We start from the raw sequence: 18,264 nt of genomic DNA, 5'->3' as shown, positions 1-18,264 counted from the left end.
GACTGCGTATTGAACTAGACTTCTACGTACGTACGCAACTGCTTCGGGCGGTTGGGCGGTCAAGCAGTCGCCAGGCATACACTGACTGCTCGAGCTGTCGACCGCTCTCGCGCAGTTACCTCCGCCCGCGCTCCTCATTCCGCGTCGCGCACGCTTCCCACCCGCATTGAAATTGCTTGGAGCTTGAAACTGCCATCGAGCAGTTAAGCTAACTGCTTGATGGCAGCTTCAAGCTGTTGACTCTGACTGCAAGAGCGGTCCGTGTATGTTGATCACTGGCTAACCGCTCGAGCAGTCCGTGTATGGCCGGCCTTAGCTGTGTCAAGTGGGCACATAGTAGATATTAAAAACAAAATTCCTTATCTAAACATTTATTACTAAGTATACATGACTACAATATTCAGGCGTTTCCATGCGCTTTCTTCAGTCCCCTGCTAAGCTCAACAAGCTGTTGGTAGTGTTCTCTAAAACCTTGTAACGCTAAACCTTGCTGACTCTTCATAGCTGAGTTGGTGTTGATGTATTTCTCTACGCATTGTATGCATTTGGTGTCGAGTTGGATGTCCTCTTCGGATAAATTATTTTGTTTCGTTAGTTGTACTGGTGTAGGCAATATCTGGAAGTGACGAAAAAGTCTAATGAAAAATCGGTCAAGTTCGAATCGGACTCGTACACGAAGGATTCTGCACCATCGTAAAATAAATAACACTATTTTTTTTTCAATTTTCATGACGGTCATTTTGATATTTGTTAATACTTATTTGTTATTATAGCAGCATTAGAAAAACAAATTCTGTGAAATTTCGACTCTCTACCTATTAAGGTTCACGAGATACAGCCCGCTGACAGAAAGACGGACGGACGAACAGCGGAGGCTTAGCAATAGGGTCCCGTTGACAGCCTTAGGGCACGGAACTCGGGTCCCGTTGACAGCCATAGGGCACGGAAACCTAAAAATGTGTGCGTATAACTTTACACGCCGTTGAAGCAAGTTTAAACGCACGGGAATCTATTTATTTGTACCACTGTGTACTAGCTTTAATATCAAATCCATACTTTCGTATAGTCTATCAAGTTTACTGTACTTGCCTGTGCCACTAGCGCATTGCTCTCTTCACTCGCCAGGTCGCTGTGTATGGCGTGTCGCAAAGCTAGCAACAGCACGGCTTCACGGATGGCGCCACTCTGTACTAGCTCTAACATCAGATTGTCCATACTCTTGTGCCACGTCAGGTAGAACACTAGTGGGCCAAAGTGGCGTGTAGACCTTAAAAATATAAGTAACTAGATGATGCCCGCGACCGCGTGGAGGTTAGGTTAGGTTAGGTTAGGTTTTTAAAAATCCTATGGGAACTCCTCAATTTTCCGGGATAAAAAGTAGCCTATGTCCTTCCTCGGGATGCAAACTATCTCTGTACCAAATTTCGTCAACATCGGTTGAACGGTTGAGCCGTGAAAAGCTAGCAGACAGAGACAGACACACTTTCGCATTTATAATATTGGTATGGATTTTTTTTATCATAATCATTCTTATTGCTGGCCTACTAATGGGCACAGGTTTCCTCTCAGATTGAGAAGGGTTAAAGCTATAGTTCACTATTCTGGCCAAGTGCGGATTGGGGGACTCCACACACCTTTGAGAACATTTTGGAGGCGCTGCGTTCAGGTTTTCTCACGGCGTTTTCCTTCACCGTTAAAGCAAGTTATGTTCGGCAGGGAATAGGACGCTGGAGGGAAAACTTTGTAGTGTTATACAACGTTAGATTTAGTATACGCAAAATCCGAAAGAAGTTTGTTCAGAATCAGTAACAGAATCAATTGCAATCATTTTTAATCATTTTTAGACCAAAAAAAAACTTTAAAACCCTGTAAGTTTGAACACCTAGTTAAATGGCCGTATGCATCAGCTAATTCGAGTTGCGCTAGAGCGGGAGCGCGCACGTTCAACGTCAGCCGTCCCGTTCGCTCACAGCCGCTTGCTTGGGGTGACCATGTTCTTGCGGGATAACGACTCTATACAAAAAGTTTACAACTTCGTAAGTTTTCATTAAATATTTTTTTATATTTTGTATATTTATTTTTTATGTAAAATATTCAACACGTGTTACGGTTTTTAGGTATACTAAAACCAACATTGTATAGTGTTAAACAAATTATTGACTTACCTAAGAAAATTGTACAGACTGTTCATATCAACATGTTGGTACGTAATACTGGTGAGCTTGTGGTACGTGGGCTCATCGGGCTCATACTGCACGCAGGCTCGGTCCAACACATACTCATACCTCTGCCTTTCTAGAAGGCTATAGAACGTCTCTTCGTTCTCGAAGATCAATGGCTCTCTTATTTTCCGCCCCTGCATCGGGAAATATATCTGCAATCAATATTGCACAATGAATATTGAATGTTCAATCTATCTGCAATCTGTCAATAAGCTAAGCAAACCCGCTATTTTACCCCTTCTTCTTCTCCTCATACTTTAGGGCTATGTAGGTTCTTGAATACCCTGTATCACTTTAACCATCTCGATTGCCTCCACCACTATCCCTATTTTACCCCTTTAGAGGTCCAATTTTTAAAAATCTTTTCTTAGTGGATTTCTACGTCATAATAGCTATCTCCATGCCAAATTTTAGTCTGATGAGTCCAGTGATTTACGTCGATAGATCAGTCAATCAACTTTTCCTTCACATGTTTAGATTTTCAGTAAAAAATTAAGAAAGTTAAATACCTAATTAACATTAGACAATATATTTTCAGTTTTGAGCATAGACATTAATTTAAAAAAAAAAGAATGTAGCATTACCTGATTTAATCTTTTTCTTACATCATGATCACAACTTCTGAGAGTGCCGTCAGGCTCCCTAAAACAATTAGATGTTTAGAATTACTTATTTTTATTTCTGTTGTATCAAGTTAGGTTATTCCAGGTCTGTCATACTAATTTCAGAGCTGCCATACTAATATTTTTTTAATTTGCCTTGCTTTTCCAATCTCTTCTTTCGTTAGCCTGACTTTAGCATATTATGATGAAGGGTTTCTGGCCTTTTATTTTTTTAAAGTGAGTTTACCTGTATCTAAAGGTACAGGTAGACCAGGATCTCATGAAAAATATGGAAATGAAATTCCAAAGTTATCAACACTGTACTCTGTGAATATCCTATGTACATAGGACTTTTACAGGGTACAGTGTTGCTCTTTGGAATTTCATTTCATGAGATTCTGGTCTACATATACCTACATACTATAACAAAATTATTGTAATCCTGTCAATGATATATTTTTTGAGTATGTATGAAACACACAAAAATTACTAGGTCTTTGAACGAACTTATACAGTTCTAAGCGTAAAGGCATAAATAACTTGGTTTTGGATAAGAATTGTCAACAAGAAACTGAAATACAGCAAGAAACTAATTACACTAGCAAAAATTGATAATTTTCATACCTTTCAACAATCATTCGGTGTTCATTATCAACACCAAAACTGATGTCTGTGAACAAAAATCTAGCAGAATCAAATCCTGTCAATGCTGGGTCTCTTGATAAGACATCATCAACTGGCTTGTGTACCTGCAATGAATCCATTCAGCATATACTTATTACCAGTTAGAATAGCTAGAATATAGATTACTATCTATATTCTAGCTATTCTATTCTATACCTAAAGTTGGTTAGAAAACAACATGGAGTTGTTAAAATTTTCCTATGCCATTTATTTTGTTCAATTGAGTCAGAACTTTGTAAGCCAGGACGGGTCACTAAGACTACTTATATATAAATGAGAAAGTTAGTTTGTTTGTTAAGTTGATTTGTCTTTCAGTAACGTCTCAAAGGAGCAACATGATTTTAAGTATGGGTATAGTTAATGACCTGAAGAGTGACATAGGCTAGGTACTTTATATAGCGGAAAATAAGAGTTCCTATGGCAGTTTTGAAGCCCTAAATCCACGCGGACGAGTTGCGGGCATCAGCTAGTTTGAAAATAAATAAAACGTACTTTGACTACTGGTGGCATCTGCAATAATCTTTCAGCACTTTTATTCGCTCTTGACTTTTCAATCTGAAGTTCCTCGTCTGTCAAAAACTTGTATTTAGGAGTTCGAAGCACAGTAACATTGTTAGTGTTTCTTTTTCGAAATATCTTAGCAAAATCTGGCCGAGTTAAACGTTTCAACAATATTTGAATTCCAGATGAAAAGAACTTTGGTGCTGGATCCTCTCCATCTGGATGAACATATTGATTATAATTACAAGAGATATCGCCAAAAATATTAATTATGAACATAAAATACGCTTTAAATTGCTTACCATAAATCGATGGAACTATACTTATTTTCCTACAAGAAATGAAGAGTATCTGTGGTTCACTGTACCTAAACAAAACAGTTTTAGCATTACTTTGCACTAATTTTAATAAAGACATGGTCCCCGAGGCCCAAATATTAAAATGTATGTTAGATTGTGTTAGATTATAAATCTCATTTTTTATTTTATAACCTCAAAAATAATAAAATCGTATTTTTTTTTAACTTTTTACGGCACTGGATATCAGTCCTTTACTTTAAGGCAAATCGTAAATACTCAATGTACTCTGTGGTAAATACTCTTCCCATCCCATTCCCATCATAGACTCTTCTCTTCCAGAATCGAAACGTCAAACAAGATACAATTTTTTTTTAAACTGTGTTTTATTTTACGGCTCTGGACTCTAACTTATAGATAGCCCATTTGAGCCCATAGATTATCTACTATTTAAGCCTATCGTGAGTCAAAACTTCAAAAGTTATCGATGAATGTTTTTCTTACACAATTTGCTTCTCTTTGTGCGATTCGTGCATGTTGCAGTTGCCACGTTATCAAAAGGTATAAGTCCCGCAAATCGCTAATATGCGTGGCCGCCATTTGAGTGACGTCATCACTAGACTGAAGTTTTGAGCTATGATAATAGTTGGTTTGATGGTATGTAAATTGATGTAAATATATATAGGTCCTGATGAAGGCAATTAAGCTAGATTCCAGAGCCGTAAAACAAGAAAAAAAATGGGAAAGAAGAGTACCTAGGTATTTAATCTGTGGTAAAAATGTCAAAAAAAGAACAAAACATCTGCAACTTCTGTTGTACAAGTCTGAATAATTTTATTTTCGTCAATTTTCGCGAAAGAATGAAAAATGATTCTTTAACAATATCTGTTCTAGATTTGATGTGCGTTTCACATTTCCAATAACAATGGCAAAAAGAAAAGCGGGCGTGAACGATATAATTTATGAATTGGACAACGATGATATCGAATTGAGCAGTGATGACGAAGCTAAGCAGACGAAAATGGGACGTTTCGAAGACGAAATCCGAAAGAAGCAGCGTCTCAATGCACATATCAGTGAAGAAAAGGAGGCAGAAAGGTATTCTGAAGTGATAAAGTTGGATTGCTCGAGCGATGGACTTTGCGACGAAATATCTCCAAACAATAGTCAGAATGGAGGGAAAACGTCGCAAACCGACGATAACCAAAAAAGCTATCTTACAAACGAAACCAGTGTGGACGTTTCAAAGAAATCTGAAGAACAGAATAACACTTTAATATTTCACGATTTTAATATTGTTGTTGATTCTCCATCTAACAGTGATTTAGGTGTTGTTGGGTGCGAAAATAGGACACCTTTAGTGACTGTGCGTTTTAAGGACAGTAAGTTAGCTCACACATACAAAAAAAGGGTTAGAGAGTTTTTGATTGATCTTCTAAGATCACAGAGTAATGAACATGATAATTTATCTGGGGATTCGGACGTTGAACTAGATATTTGGCCGGAAGAGTTGTTTGATGAGGAGTTTGACAAAATTGAGGAAGTTAGTGGAGATTTATGCAAAGATGAGGCAATTGAAGGATTTGACAATGTTTCTGAGGTTGATGACAGCTTGTTTTTTGTTGACACTGCACCTTGTGAGGAAGCGCAGACTGATGTACCAAAATATAGCCAAGTAAGTATAGAGTTATAAAACTTAATCCACTTTTCATATTATGTCAGTCATAAGTTGTGACTGTGTTTTATATATTATGTCAGTCAGGCAGATTCTCTGTTTTACCCGACAGCGGCGAAGCCCAAAGGAGGGTTATGTGTTTTTTTTTAGCCATGTTAAATGACTAATATTCCCCTTTCCTCTCCAACTAAACGTCAGGCTTGTGCTAGGAGTAGGTACGACAATAGTGCAAGGGGAGGGGTTTGAACCGTCGACCTTTCGGTTTCAGTCCACTCCTATACCGGTTGAGCTATTGAGGCTCTAAATAGCTAAGATACCAGCTTTTGCGTGCAACATTGTCCATGTGATCTAGCATAGTCTATAGCACTCTGGGATAATGCTAGTAACTATCTACAAGACGTGAAAGAATTTTGAAATCGAATTAATAGTTTCTGAGATCACCTCAGCATCCAAACTTACTAAGTTCACCTCTCTATAATATTAGTTTAATTAAGAAATTAAGGCAACTCTCAAGTACAGAATAGTTACATGGCACAATAATTAATACTCATGAAAACTTAATTTTAAGACTTCCAGCTTAATTTCTGACATCATTGAAGAAGATATCAGCTCTCCCACCACCTTCCGTAGAGGGCCAATATGCTTCAACTGTGATGGAGCACATCCAGTCAAAGACTGCAAACTGCCAAGAAACCACAATAGGATAGCTGCCAAGAGGAAAAGCATACCAGCCAGAGTTGGGTTGGTAGAAATGATTATTATTATTATTATAATTTTTTAATAGACTAAGTAGCTTTTGCTGATGCATCTATATCAGAAGTGCTTCGAGTTTTCCAAATGTTTGTCTAATTTATTCTTAACTAGATGATGCCCGCGACTTCGTCCGTATGGATTTAGGGTTTTAAAAATCCCGTGGAAACTTCAATTTTCCAGGATCAAAAGTAGCCTATGTCCTTACCCTGGGATGCAAGCTATCTCAATACCAAATTTCATCAAAATCGGTTAAACAGATGGGCCGTCAAAAGCTAGCAGACTGACATACAGACACACTTTCGCATTTATAATATTAGTATGGAGGATTGAATTTTTATTAAAGCTTTTTTTATTTCTATCGTTACATTTTACAAACTTCATGTGTTTACATATTTGCTAGTTGTTTTACTAAATAGATTAAAAGTTAGTGTTAGTCTTTGATGGGTCCCAAAGGGTGAAAGCCTCCTTCATTTCTTTCCACTTTTTCCTGTTTTGGGGAGCATACATCCAATCTCTTCCAGCCACTTTTATTGAAAATCACATTATTATGTTTTTAAACTAGCGACCCCGGCTTTGCACAGGTAGCTTATTTCAATTTTCATAGGAATCTCTAATTTTTTAAATAATAATAATAATAATAATAATAGCAGTTGTAGGAAGTATGTCTTGTAATTTTAAAGTAAACTAAAACTTCAATCCATTCTAATATTATAAATGTGAAAGTGTCTGTCTGTTCATTTTGACGAAATTTGGTACAGATATAGCTTTTATCCCGGGGAAGGACATAGGCTACTTTTTAACCCGGAAAATCAAGGAGTTCCCACAGGATTTTTAAAACCCTAAATCCACGCGGACGAAGTCGCGGGCATTATCTAGTATAAACTAAAAATAAAATAAACTGTAAAACTTAAAATGTATAACTTTAATGAGAATCTGATAAGATAAAAGAATGACATTTTGGACTGATATTAAAGTATATTGTAGGTATAATGTGGCAAAAATTTATTTACAGACGTTATCATGTAGAAGATGAACAGAAGTACGGTCATCTAGTGCCTGGTAGGATATCAGGGAACTTGAGGCATGCCCTAGGCCTCAAAAGATATGAATTGCCGTTATACATCTACCGCATGAGGCTGTTGGGCTATCCCCCGGGATGGCTTGAAGAAGCCAGGATATCACACTCTGGGATAACGCTGTTTGATTCTACTGTAAGTTGTTACAATAGCACTTGATTTATTTTACTATTTTGTTATAACACACACCACACCACCAATATTACCATTTTTTGAGAGCCTCCTCGTTCCAGTGAAAATGCTGTATTTGATTCCTAGCTAGGTTACTTGGGAAATTAATGATTTCTAAATTGGCTCAGGTCTGGTCTGGTGAGAGGATTTGGGTGTGACCAGTTACCACCCTACTAGTAAATCCATGCTGTCAAGCAATTTAGTATTCTAGTACTAGCACATAGAAATGGGTTCAATAAAACTTGTATCTTAGATTATCACTTATCACCAGATAAAATAGCAGGCACAGACAAGCTTGTCATAAAATTTAAACAAAATCTCAGTAAATATTTTCATCACTTTCAGGGAAATGCAACTCAGGATCCTGAAGAAGAGGACGGTGAGCTATGTGAGCCAGGTTCCAAGGATAAGTTTGACATTAAAAAGATTCCAGACTTCCCTGGTTTCAATGTTCCCGCTAGCTCACGATACGTTGAGGTATTATAAAGTTCATTTCAAAATAAGATTTGGAAAGTGGCAATAGGAATTTGCCAGTGTCCGAAGCAATCGAAATAATCCTTCCCATTGGCTGTTATTCCACTATTGTGTCCAGAGATCATGTAAACTTTACATCAGGATCATACAGGATCAATAGCTTCACAATGTAAAGCTATTGATCCTGCTTCTAGGTAAACGCGTCCCATCTTAGGCAGCATCATCACTTTTCATAAGGAGTGATTGTTGTCAAAGTGGTTGCCTATAATAAATAAATAAAAAAAAGGCTATTAATTTGACGTTTCATAAAAAGTTACTAATTTGACTAGTTGTAAAATACCAGATTATCCCAATTTTATTTAGTTGATATAAATAGGTTTTCCTTGCAAAACTACTCGTATTTTCAGGAAGCCCATTTATACGGTCTCCCTCCAATGTCAGAGCTGGACAGCAAAATGGAAATGCTACAAATGCTCGCGCCTAACGCTATGAAGGCGTATAAGCGCAAGAAACTCACATTTTTCCCGTCCGCCAATCAAAAGTTTTTACAAGAGGGCCAGGCGGAAATGGAAATTGATAGCGGAGATGGTATGTCGAATTTACTAACTAGTTTTGCCCTGGACTTTTCCTGTATAATTTGGAGTTGAGGTCTCTCACTTCGCAGCTTAAACTGATTTTGATTAAACTTAGAGCAGTCTAAGAAACTATGTAAGTTTTCAGACAGTGAAGGTTTGTTGTAACAAGTACAGTGTTTTTTTTTGCTTGTGTGCATGACGAACAGACTTACTATTACAATTTTTGTGATACAGATTAAAAATTTGTATGAAATATAAAAAAAAATCTGTCAATTTAATCATACAAAATGGGAAAATTTGTAATTATTATCAAAGAAGTTGAAATATCAACAGTCAATTTTAAAGTTGATACCTTAAACCCTTTGAGATGCTTTGATAATAATGAATTATACAATACTAGCTTATGCTCGCGACTTCGTCCGCGTGGACTACACAAATTTCAAACCCCTATTTCACTTCCTTAGGTGTTGAATTTTCAAAAATCCGTTATTAGCGGATGCCTGCGTCATAATAGCTATCTGCATGCGAAATTTCAGCCCGAACCATCTAGTAGTTTGAGCTGTGCGTTGATAGATCAGTCAGTCAGTCACCTTTTCCTTTTATATATTTAGAAGAAGATAATTTTTATGATACTTTTCCTTTCATATTAATAACTACTTATTATAAAAAAAATTATTAAGCTAGTTGTTAGGGTCTTGTTTTAATGAAATAAGAATCTTCATAATATATTCTTTCTTCAACCTTAATCCTTTAGAAATAGCGGAATTCCCATCCATACCACCGCTACCCGACGAAGAACCGCCACCACCGCCGCCGCCGCCACCCACACCTCCACCACCACCGCCAACAGAAGACGCACCAGAAAGTTCTGACAAAGGTCAAAAGACTGATGAAACTGTTAGCAACAAAAAAGATGACAAAAACATAGATGCTGCCAAAGTAAAAAATAAATTAACAAGAAAACAAACTGGTAAAGTCAAAGGAAAAATAAATTTGTTAAAAAACAAGGCAAAGAGAACAGTTAAAGAAAAACATAATTTGGACAATGAAAACAAAGATTCAGTCAAAGGAAAAGAAAATCTAACCAATGACAAGAAAGGTAAAGTCAAAGTGACCAATGACGAGAAATTATTAGCTGATGATGAAGTTGATTTGGCGACATCAAGTGATGATGAGTTGGAAGTTATTGAGGTGATGCAAGTGCCAGATATTCCAGTGCCCGAAGATGATCTTATCACAATCTACGATGAAGATGACGACGTTAGTAACATTGAATATAACATTTTCTACATATTTTATTTCATAAAATTGTGTTGAAACCGCAATATTTATGTCTAGCAAGCGCCCAAACGAACTATTTTAGTAACTCTAGTTTGATATACAAATTGACATATTAATATGGATACCAGTAATTTATTAAAATTAGTTAGTTTATTAAAATATTTACATTCAAGTTATGGAACTCGACAAGCATGTTCCGTTGTAGATCTACCATTTCGGAAGCATTAAAAATCAAGTTTTCAGCAGTGTCATTTTTAAAATAACGAATTTAAACTTTGGGTTAAGTTAAAATTGCAGTTTTTTGTTTTCCCACATAATTATTAGGTTGTATTGAATTTTTAGGACAAATTACAGATAAGCAGCGGACCAAATAGCCCAAGTCTTGCTGTACTAGAAGAAAGGAAAAAGCGATTACTAGATGCGCTAAAGGGAGTCGGCGATATTAGTATGGATATGGTGGTACTTGATGAAACTTTCTCTGACAGTGTAGACAGTGACGAGAACCTTGAAATTGATGAAAAAGAGACAGATGATATGGGCATCAGTGAACTAAGAAAAGAAGGAATTAATGCAAATGAAATAGAATCTGAGAAATTAACAGTTGAATGTGACAATGATTCTTTGTCTATGAATGAAGTTATAAAAAAGCAAGAAGCGACAGAAAGCGATCGTAAAAATTCTCCAGTTAAAGTAAAATCTGTTAAAGTAGAAGTTAAAAATAACATTGAAACAACTTTAGTTGGGAATGGAGATAAAAGTACTGAAATTGAAAAATCTTCAACTGTAATTGAAGAAAAGAATGCTACTGTTGAAAAGTCTTCCAATTCAAATGAAGTAGATAAATGTTCTATAGTTGAACAATCTTTAGAAGTGAGTGCAGTTATAAATCCAGACAAGGATATAAGTCAAAGCCAAGCTGATGAAAAAGACTCTTCAGCTATTAAAGAAGTTAGTACACCAGATTCAAAAGCAGGTAAAGTGAAAAATACCTTGTATGGGACACCAGTACTTAACGTTGCATCTCCCTTTTCTAAATTACCAAGTGACGACAAGTTCGCCAAAAACATTTGTGACGTCATAAACTTCGAAAATCTTCCAAATTCGACAGGTAAGTTCAAACAAATTAGCAGTTTGCTCAAGAGGGTCAAATCTGCAGTAGATAGGATACAGGATTCATGATTAGAAGATACCACCTTTGAATGAAGGTGGTATATTTTAGTAGGTAACAACTATGAAAGGAAAGTCAATTTTGTGTTGAGCAATAAATAAGATCTCTTATAGAGAATCGGATTATGCATTCTTTTGAGTTTTGACCTAGAAATTGATGTTTTAGTACATATAAGTTTTCTTATAGTCCAGATCAGTGTTCATAATTATTATGATGCTAAAGTTGCATTTTCGAGTGTGCTTAATATGTACATAACATGATATTTTTTTACCAAATGTCTGTTAATAACTATAATTTCAAGTACAAATCATGTTATGGAGAATTATAAAAGTGACTTACCCAAAAACATAATGAAAGAATAAGTATTTCTGAAAAAAAAATGTACATAAATCTATTACCTACTTTTTTATTTGTGTCTATTTATTTCTTTGCCACATAAAAACCGAGGTATTTATCAGATTGTGTAAATAAAACAATCAAACTTAGTGTCACAATTATCTTTATTTTTTTTTGCATAATATACAATATCGATTGCAGTTGTCAATGTGTAAGATGAATAAAATTAATCTAAGAGATAAATAAAATAATCATAATAATTAAACTCAAAACCCAACCCAAAATAAACGGACAATACTAAAACTAGTGGAATATCACATGCTGGGCTAGATAAAAGGATCTAGCCATAAAATATACTGATGTATGACAGAGTAACAACTTCACAGAATGAGCAAAAATGTAGCTAACGCCAGTCTACATTGAAGTTTTCCTCAACTACAAGATATTGGACAAAATATAATGGTATAGTACACAGTAGTATAATATAGTACACAGTGGCGTGCACAGGGTTTGAAGCCAGGTAGGCATTAGTTAGGTGAAAACCTGTTTACTGGCAGGTCATAATGAAAAATATGCAATTGAGCCATTACAACTGGGGTAAACACTGCATTTATGCCTTTATGACCTGCACGCCACTACCCGTACACACCATCAATTATATCGTCAAAGCATGCTGTCTTGATCCAATCGGCAGTTCGTACTTCGTACAACACGATCAAGTTTATGGACATGAGCGCTATATATCATAGATATAGTTAGTGAGACGAGGCGTACCCCGATTGCCATCTCGACCTGTCGCGTACTATATCTACTTTTCCCAACTGTAACATGTCGAGTTTATATGGACGATATACTTGTTGATGCAGTCAGGAATGAAGCCTTCATAAATCAACATTTTAAAAAAATAAATATAACTAAAAATGATTCTAGAGAGAAATATTGATAAATAAGTTCTGTTTGTCAGACAATTGTGAGTATTGCTAAGTAATTATGGTCTTTTTATCGCATTTTAAGTAAATAATTGTGATGTATTTTTAAAATTGGTGTTCTTCGTAGTATAAGTGCTGGATTCAGGAAACATGTCACTTGCCTATAATATTGACCTACACTCCTGTTCAATCATTAAGAAGTCATTTTTTATCGACGTCTTATTTGAATATTAGACCTGTAGGGCGATTGTCTAAAACCTGCATCAATCATTATTACAATCTCAATTGTTCTGATTTTTTGTTTGAATTTGTGCGATTCTTGTTGCGACAATGCATTGTAGCCAATAGTGAGTGAGCGAGCGTCAACCAATCAGAGGTGATTGCAATCGTGACTTTGTAGCTGTCAATCTCCCGCAATCGCGCAGCTGTAGTAATAATTTGTGACATCTTTGTTATGCAGATCGAATTATGGAGTCTTATTTTTCACATTTCATAATGTTCACATAGGTAGTGGACTTGTCTTACTTAGGTCCTATATAAATAGCAGTTATAAGGCATTCTTATAGTGAATCCAGCACCGCATAAGGTCATCACCATTCCTTGACAAATAAAACAATTAACTAGCACCAGTTAACCACAAAAAATATATTATGGTTTAAGATGCAATGTAACTAAAAAGTTTAGAGTTCACGTAACAGATCTATACATTCAATAACTTGCCATTTATATTACAATTTCGTTAGATGGAATGATAAATAAATTGCTCTTATCATAGGTTCAGAAATGTTCGAAAACGCAACGTCTATTAGACACTTTATAATATTATTAATAACTTTATATTTATATATTATATAGATCTTAAACTGCTATACTTATAATGAGATATTAATTTATTATTTATAGTTGCTATGCAGTTAACAATTAATCTATAATACATACGGGATTCGAGTTTTTCTCTTAGATGTGAACCTTTGATGAAGAACATCGTCAATGAGCGACGATTAAATTCTTGGCGGTGTCGGCGGGGCACCGTCACGATCCTGAAAAACAAGATTTAATACCCATTAGGAGCAATAGAGAGTGTCAATGGGGATTTGGGAAAAGTTTACTAGTGGAATAATATAGTTATTAACTGCCGCACTCAGAGTCGCTTAATCGTTACTTAAGTTTAGTTAAAACGAGACAGAGCTATATCTCTCACATAAATCTGTCTCGTTTTAACTCAATCTTAAGTAACGATTAGCGACTCTGAGTGCGGCTGTAAATGGGTACTGATGTCTGGCACTTGTTTATAGGACAAATGAACAGCAAATACAGGCATTATCGGTTGGTATCAAGGAGGATTCCCATCCATCTAGCAAGAAAAATTGACTGATAAGCAGAGGGACATGTGGGCTAGTTATGAGTTGTGATACGCGTCGAATGCCGACTTTGGGGGTCCGAATTATGCTCATTCCGCCTATTCGCCTTTGTTATCTCGAAGAGCACGTGAAGACATCACGCATCAGTCCCAATTATCACTAATTATATCAGGCTTATTGATATTTAAAGCTTGAGAGTCAAAATTCCTTGAAAACCCCTACAATTACAAATTATTAATAATACTAGCTGACGTCCGCGACTTTGTACGCGTGGATCTAGGTTTTTAAAAATCGCATGGGAACTCTAATTTTCTGGGATAAAAAGTGTCACTCTCCATGTCCTCAACTACTCGTATATCCATGCAAAAATCACGGCGTTCCGTTGCGACGTGATTGAAGTACAAACAAACACACTTTCAGATTTATAATATGGGTAGTCACACTAATATCATAAAGGCGAAAGTTTTTATGTGTGTGTGTGTGTGTATGTTTGTTACTCTTTCACACAAAAACTACTGCACGGATTTGGCTGAAATTTGGAATGGAGATTTTAACCTGGATTAACATAGGCTACTTTTTATCCCGGAAAACCAAAGAGTACCCGCGGGATTTTGAAAAACGTAAATCCACGCGGACGAAGTCGCGGGCATCAGCTAGTGATTAATAAGAATTTATTTCTTCATTAGATGGCACGTGATGCGCACGATGTGGGAACTCTTTAATTTTCCAGGAGGATAGAAAGTCCTTCCCCAGGGTGCTAACATCTCTGTACCAAATTTCGTCAAAATCGGTTAAACAGAGGGCAGTGAAAAACTGGCAGACAGATAGACATACTTTCGCATTTATAATATTATTATAAGCATTAAGCACAATGGTTTATAACACTCCTTAACCTCTGTGCTACCCTACTGAACCATTGACGATGGTTATGTCTCCTACCCCCTGATGTGAATGGAAAAGAGTCATGACCCTCAGCAAGGAGGAAGATGTATGGAGGTAAAAAGGCAGTTACTTGAGGGTTGGCGGTTGGTTTGGCCGCATCTTGTATCTGGTTGCGTCTTGGGCGCATCACGTACATGGCTACAGCGAGCGCCATCACCAAGAACATGACGAGGAAGCTGTTCCCGGCCGACTCAGGCGGCGCCGGCAGTCCCGGCAGTTGGTCGATGCAGTCAGTGTCTGTGCAGTATGACTGACCTTGGCGGAGCTGTTGGTAATTGAGATTAAGTATTTAGACTTTAAGTTCAAAACAATGATATTATAATATCATAGACATGTTACATTCACATCACGTGGCATATTTTCCTGCTTGGTGATTAGTGAAACAGAAAATACAAGAAATGAAATAGTAGAAGAGATAGCGCTCTACAAAAAATTTTACCCAAGTATCAAGCTAAACTAAAACTAAAGTACATACTACAAAGTGTATATCATGTCTTAGTTGGTAGTCTTCACGTTAGATGCGTATACACTCCATAAAATATTATGGTTTGATTCAATGTCATTGCTTCAAAGTTTCCTATTAAAGAATTAAAATAATAAGCATGATTGGTATCTCCCAAGGTACTTATTTTCATAAAAACAATGATATTAGCATAAATAATTATGAATGTATTTGGAGCAAGTACTTATATGCAAAAACTAATGTAACCTATATTACAGGCACAATGATTATAAACAAGTCTGCATAATTGGCATATCAGAACTGATAACAACAGTTGTTAAAGTGTTGTGTTACTAATTGCTCAATAAAAATTCAACTGCTGTACAGCAGTCTATAAAAATATGGACTTATCTGGAAAGGCTGAGAGAGACATTTAAATATTATTTTTATACAAAAAAGCAAAAACAGAACAGTTAAGAAGTTGTCAGTCTACCATAGCCATTTCTTTCCTCTACCTTGTTATGAAATCATTCAATAAATAAAAAAAAACTTTAGAACCATTGAGGAAAGTACAATAATCAAAATAAAATTATTTCCTACTTAATAGAATTATAAAATTATGAATTGGATATGTTTTAATATGTGGGTGGAATGTACTACAATGTTGGAGATTAAAAATCATACAATGGTAGCAAATAGCAACATAATCTTACTATGGTGCTTCTAAATCTAGTATCTGCTATTTCATATCAGCTAACCATTGAAATACTGATTGATAAGCTAATTAATTAGAAAAATATATTTTATATATAAGTAAATATTATTCTTATAAGAAAAATAGAATTACTGAAATTTTCTTTGTGAAATGTACAAATGAAACAGAAATAAAAGCAATAAAAACATAATTAAATACGTCATTTTAAAAACCACTACATTATTGTAGACGTGGTAGGTACCGTGAAGGCAATTATGTACACTTGTTGATGAATAATATGGTACAAGGTCACGAATTAAGACTCACCAGCGAGATGAGCCGCCGCATCGCCAGCTCGTGGTTCCACAGGCATTCACACGGGTCCATTTCATCGCCCATATCTGCGTAATACGACTCAAATTAGCACTACCGTCCGTCAATGGATAGGTAATTTTTTAATGGAATCCTTTGAATATTCATTTAGATTGGTACTAATTAGAACAAAGACTTTATTTATAAACTTAAACGTAATAACGTGTCATTCCCTAGGAATTGCAATACCTAACTTTGTTTTTATTTACAAATAAAAATAAAAAAACATTGCAACAGATCATCTGTCACACGGGAAGTGAAAGTGATTTTGGGGTCGATTTAAACAGCAATCTTTACCTGATTAACGTGTAGCCACGTAAATGAAACGATGCGAACTTAAATTATAGATAAGGTTTGTTAACGCTGATGCACCCGCGTTTTAGCCTGTTAGAATAGTAAAAAGTACAAGACAAAAACACCTACACCGACATTTTTACACTGTTTGCTTGGAGGTTCCTGATTGGTTTTTAACCTGTCATGTCAAAAGGTAGTAACCAATCAGAAATAAACAGTGTGCTTATGCTAACGTTACAAAATAGTACCAATTTATTAAGTGTTGCACTATCTACTAGTGATGAACGAATATTCACATTCGCAGATATTCGCATATTTTTGCATAACTATTCGTATTCGCATTTGCATTCCGTGAAATTATTGCGAATATAAAAAAGATTTTTTTTTTATGTAATTAGTTGGCTAGTAAAACAAAATTCCTTAATTAATGAAACTTCAGTCGGATGCGTTCCTAATTCGTATAACTCGGCTATTCTCGGAACAAAAAATAAAACGGAACGCACTTCGTTCGAACGAGACTGCCGCCAAGCCATGGACAAATGGCGCCAAATTTAAACAAAATCTGGACATTCGTATTCGCGAAAGTTTGCAGCAGATATTCGCATTCTCATTTCTCATCCGCGAATGAATCGTTTGATTGGTTTGAACAGGAAAAATAATTTGCAGCTTAATTTTTTTAATAATGAGGAAAAAAATCCGAACAAAACAACAAGTAACTAGGTACTTACCTACTTATGTCGTTTCTGGGCCCATTGATGTGCTCTCGATGAGTAAGTAGTACTTACCTAGTTGGCATTTTAACAGACAGTGAACTGATGACCCTTCACTGTTTATGTGTCTTTAACAATTTGCCACTTTCTTGCTCCTAAATATCAGTTGCTTTAACAGGTGTGCGTACCCCAAGCCTAGGGCCCTTGATCTTGGGACATTTTAAACCGATTAAACATTTAGGGAAGGAAAACATCATGAGGAAACCTCGTACCTGAGAGTTCTTCATAGGTAATGTATCTACTTACTTACTCAAAGGTGTGTGAAGTCTGCCAATCAGCATTTGGCCAGCGCGTGATGAACCCCTTATTATGAGGAGACCCGTTCTTAGTAGTGGACTGGCGATGGGTTGATTATGATGATGAGTAGGACGGTAGGTATTTGAACGTTTGTAGGTTTCGTATAGAAAATCTGTTAAAATGACAACATTCAAGTTTAGTTGCCGATTGATACTTAAATCCAAAATCAGTAACTAAGTATATCAATGCTCAGTTTATAGGTAGGTACAGTACGCGACAGGTCGAGATAGCAATCGGGGTGGGGACGCCCCGCACACCCGCACAGCCCCGCGCTAACCCGGTGCGGGAAAGCGCGGGTGTCGCGCGGACCTCATACCGACCGACTTGTCGCGTACTATAAGTATTAATT

The 18,264-nt window shown here is 36.3% G+C and overlaps 3 protein-coding genes across 4 annotated transcripts; 1 reads left to right on the top strand and 2 right to left on the bottom strand.

The window, feature by feature from the left end:
• Positions 1–355: 355 nt before the first annotated feature.
• On the bottom strand, positions 356–4,563 carry mRpS22 (mitochondrial ribosomal protein S22). Its single transcript, XM_034984559.2, has 7 exons — positions 4,312–4,563; positions 4,001–4,227; positions 3,449–3,573; positions 2,807–2,864; positions 2,166–2,374; positions 1,090–1,267; positions 356–616 (listed from the first exon to the last, which is right to left on the bottom strand). Exons 1-7 carry the CDS (start codon positions 4,424–4,426, stop codon positions 401–403), a joined length of 1,128 nt encoding a protein of 375 aa, XP_034840450.1. The 5' UTR covers positions 4,427–4,563; the 3' UTR covers positions 356–400.
• Positions 4,564–5,081: 518 nt separating this feature from the next.
• Positions 5,082–11,887, top strand: LOC117996413 (zinc finger CCHC domain-containing protein 8). 2 transcript variants are annotated; one of them, XM_069509611.1, is made up of 7 exons: positions 5,082–5,980; positions 6,549–6,721; positions 7,746–7,944; positions 8,326–8,457; positions 8,862–9,042; positions 9,784–10,289; positions 10,665–11,887. In XM_069509611.1, the coding sequence occupies exons 1-7, from the start codon at positions 5,231–5,233 to the stop codon at positions 11,487–11,489; spliced, it is 2,766 nt and encodes a 921-aa protein (XP_069365712.1). In that variant the 5' UTR covers positions 5,082–5,230; the 3' UTR covers positions 11,490–11,887. The 2 variants fall into 2 exon arrangements, with proteins under 2 accessions (XP_069365712.1, XP_034840361.1); XM_034984470.2 differs by having other exon boundaries at positions 10,653–11,887.
• Positions 11,888–11,960: 73 nt separating this feature from the next.
• LOC117996504 (small integral membrane protein 14) lies at positions 11,961–17,013 on the bottom strand. Its single transcript, XM_034984566.2, has 4 exons — positions 16,852–17,013; positions 16,510–16,583; positions 15,117–15,311; positions 11,961–13,783 (listed from the first exon to the last, which is right to left on the bottom strand). Exons 2-4 carry the CDS (start codon positions 16,579–16,581, stop codon positions 13,745–13,747), a joined length of 306 nt encoding a protein of 101 aa, XP_034840457.1. The 5' UTR covers positions 16,582–16,583; positions 16,852–17,013; the 3' UTR covers positions 11,961–13,744.
• Between the last annotated feature and the right edge of the window lie 1,251 nt (positions 17,014–18,264).

Source organism: Maniola hyperantus, chromosome 3 (genome assembly GCF_902806685.2).
Source record: "Maniola hyperantus chromosome 3, iAphHyp1.2, whole genome shotgun sequence".
Taxonomy (NCBI): Eukaryota; Metazoa; Arthropoda; class Insecta; order Lepidoptera; family Nymphalidae; genus Maniola; species Maniola hyperantus.
The sequence above is the reverse complement of the archived record's forward strand: the minus strand, read 5'-3'. Positions and strand labels throughout refer to the sequence as shown.

Coding starts and splice junctions, on each gene's coding strand:
- LOC117996413 (XM_034984470.2), top strand. CDS start 5,231: ATGGCAAAAAGAAAAGCGGGCGTGAACGATATAATTTATGAATTGGAC. Junction 8,458..8,861: donor CTAGCTCACGATACGTTGAG/GTATTATAAAGT, acceptor TCGTATTTTCAG/GAAGCCCATTTATACGGTCT. Junction 9,043..9,783: donor GGAAATTGATAGCGGAGATG/GTATGTCGAATT, acceptor TTAATCCTTTAG/AAATAGCGGAATTCCCATCC.
- LOC117996504 (XM_034984566.2), bottom strand. CDS start 16,581: ATGGGCGATGAAATGGACCCGTGTGAATGCCTGTGGAACCACGAGCTG. Junction 15,312..16,509: donor TGCGGCGGCTCATCTCGCTG/GTGAGTCTTAAT, acceptor AATTACCAACAG/CTCCGCCAAGGTCAGTCATA. Junction 13,784..15,116: donor AACCAACCGCCAACCCTCAA/GTAACTGCCTTT, acceptor CTTGTTTTTCAG/GATCGTGACGGTGCCCCGCC.
- mRpS22 (XM_034984559.2), bottom strand. CDS start 4,426: ATGTCTTTATTAAAATTAGTGCAAAGTAATGCTAAAACTGTTTTGTTT. Junction 4,228..4,311: donor TATAGTTCCATCGATTTATG/GTAAGCAATTTA, acceptor ATGTTCATCCAG/ATGGAGAGGATCCAGCACCA. Junction 1,268..2,165: donor AGTCTGTACAATTTTCTTAG/GTAAGTCAATAA, acceptor TATATTTTTAAG/GTCTACACGCCACTTTGGCC.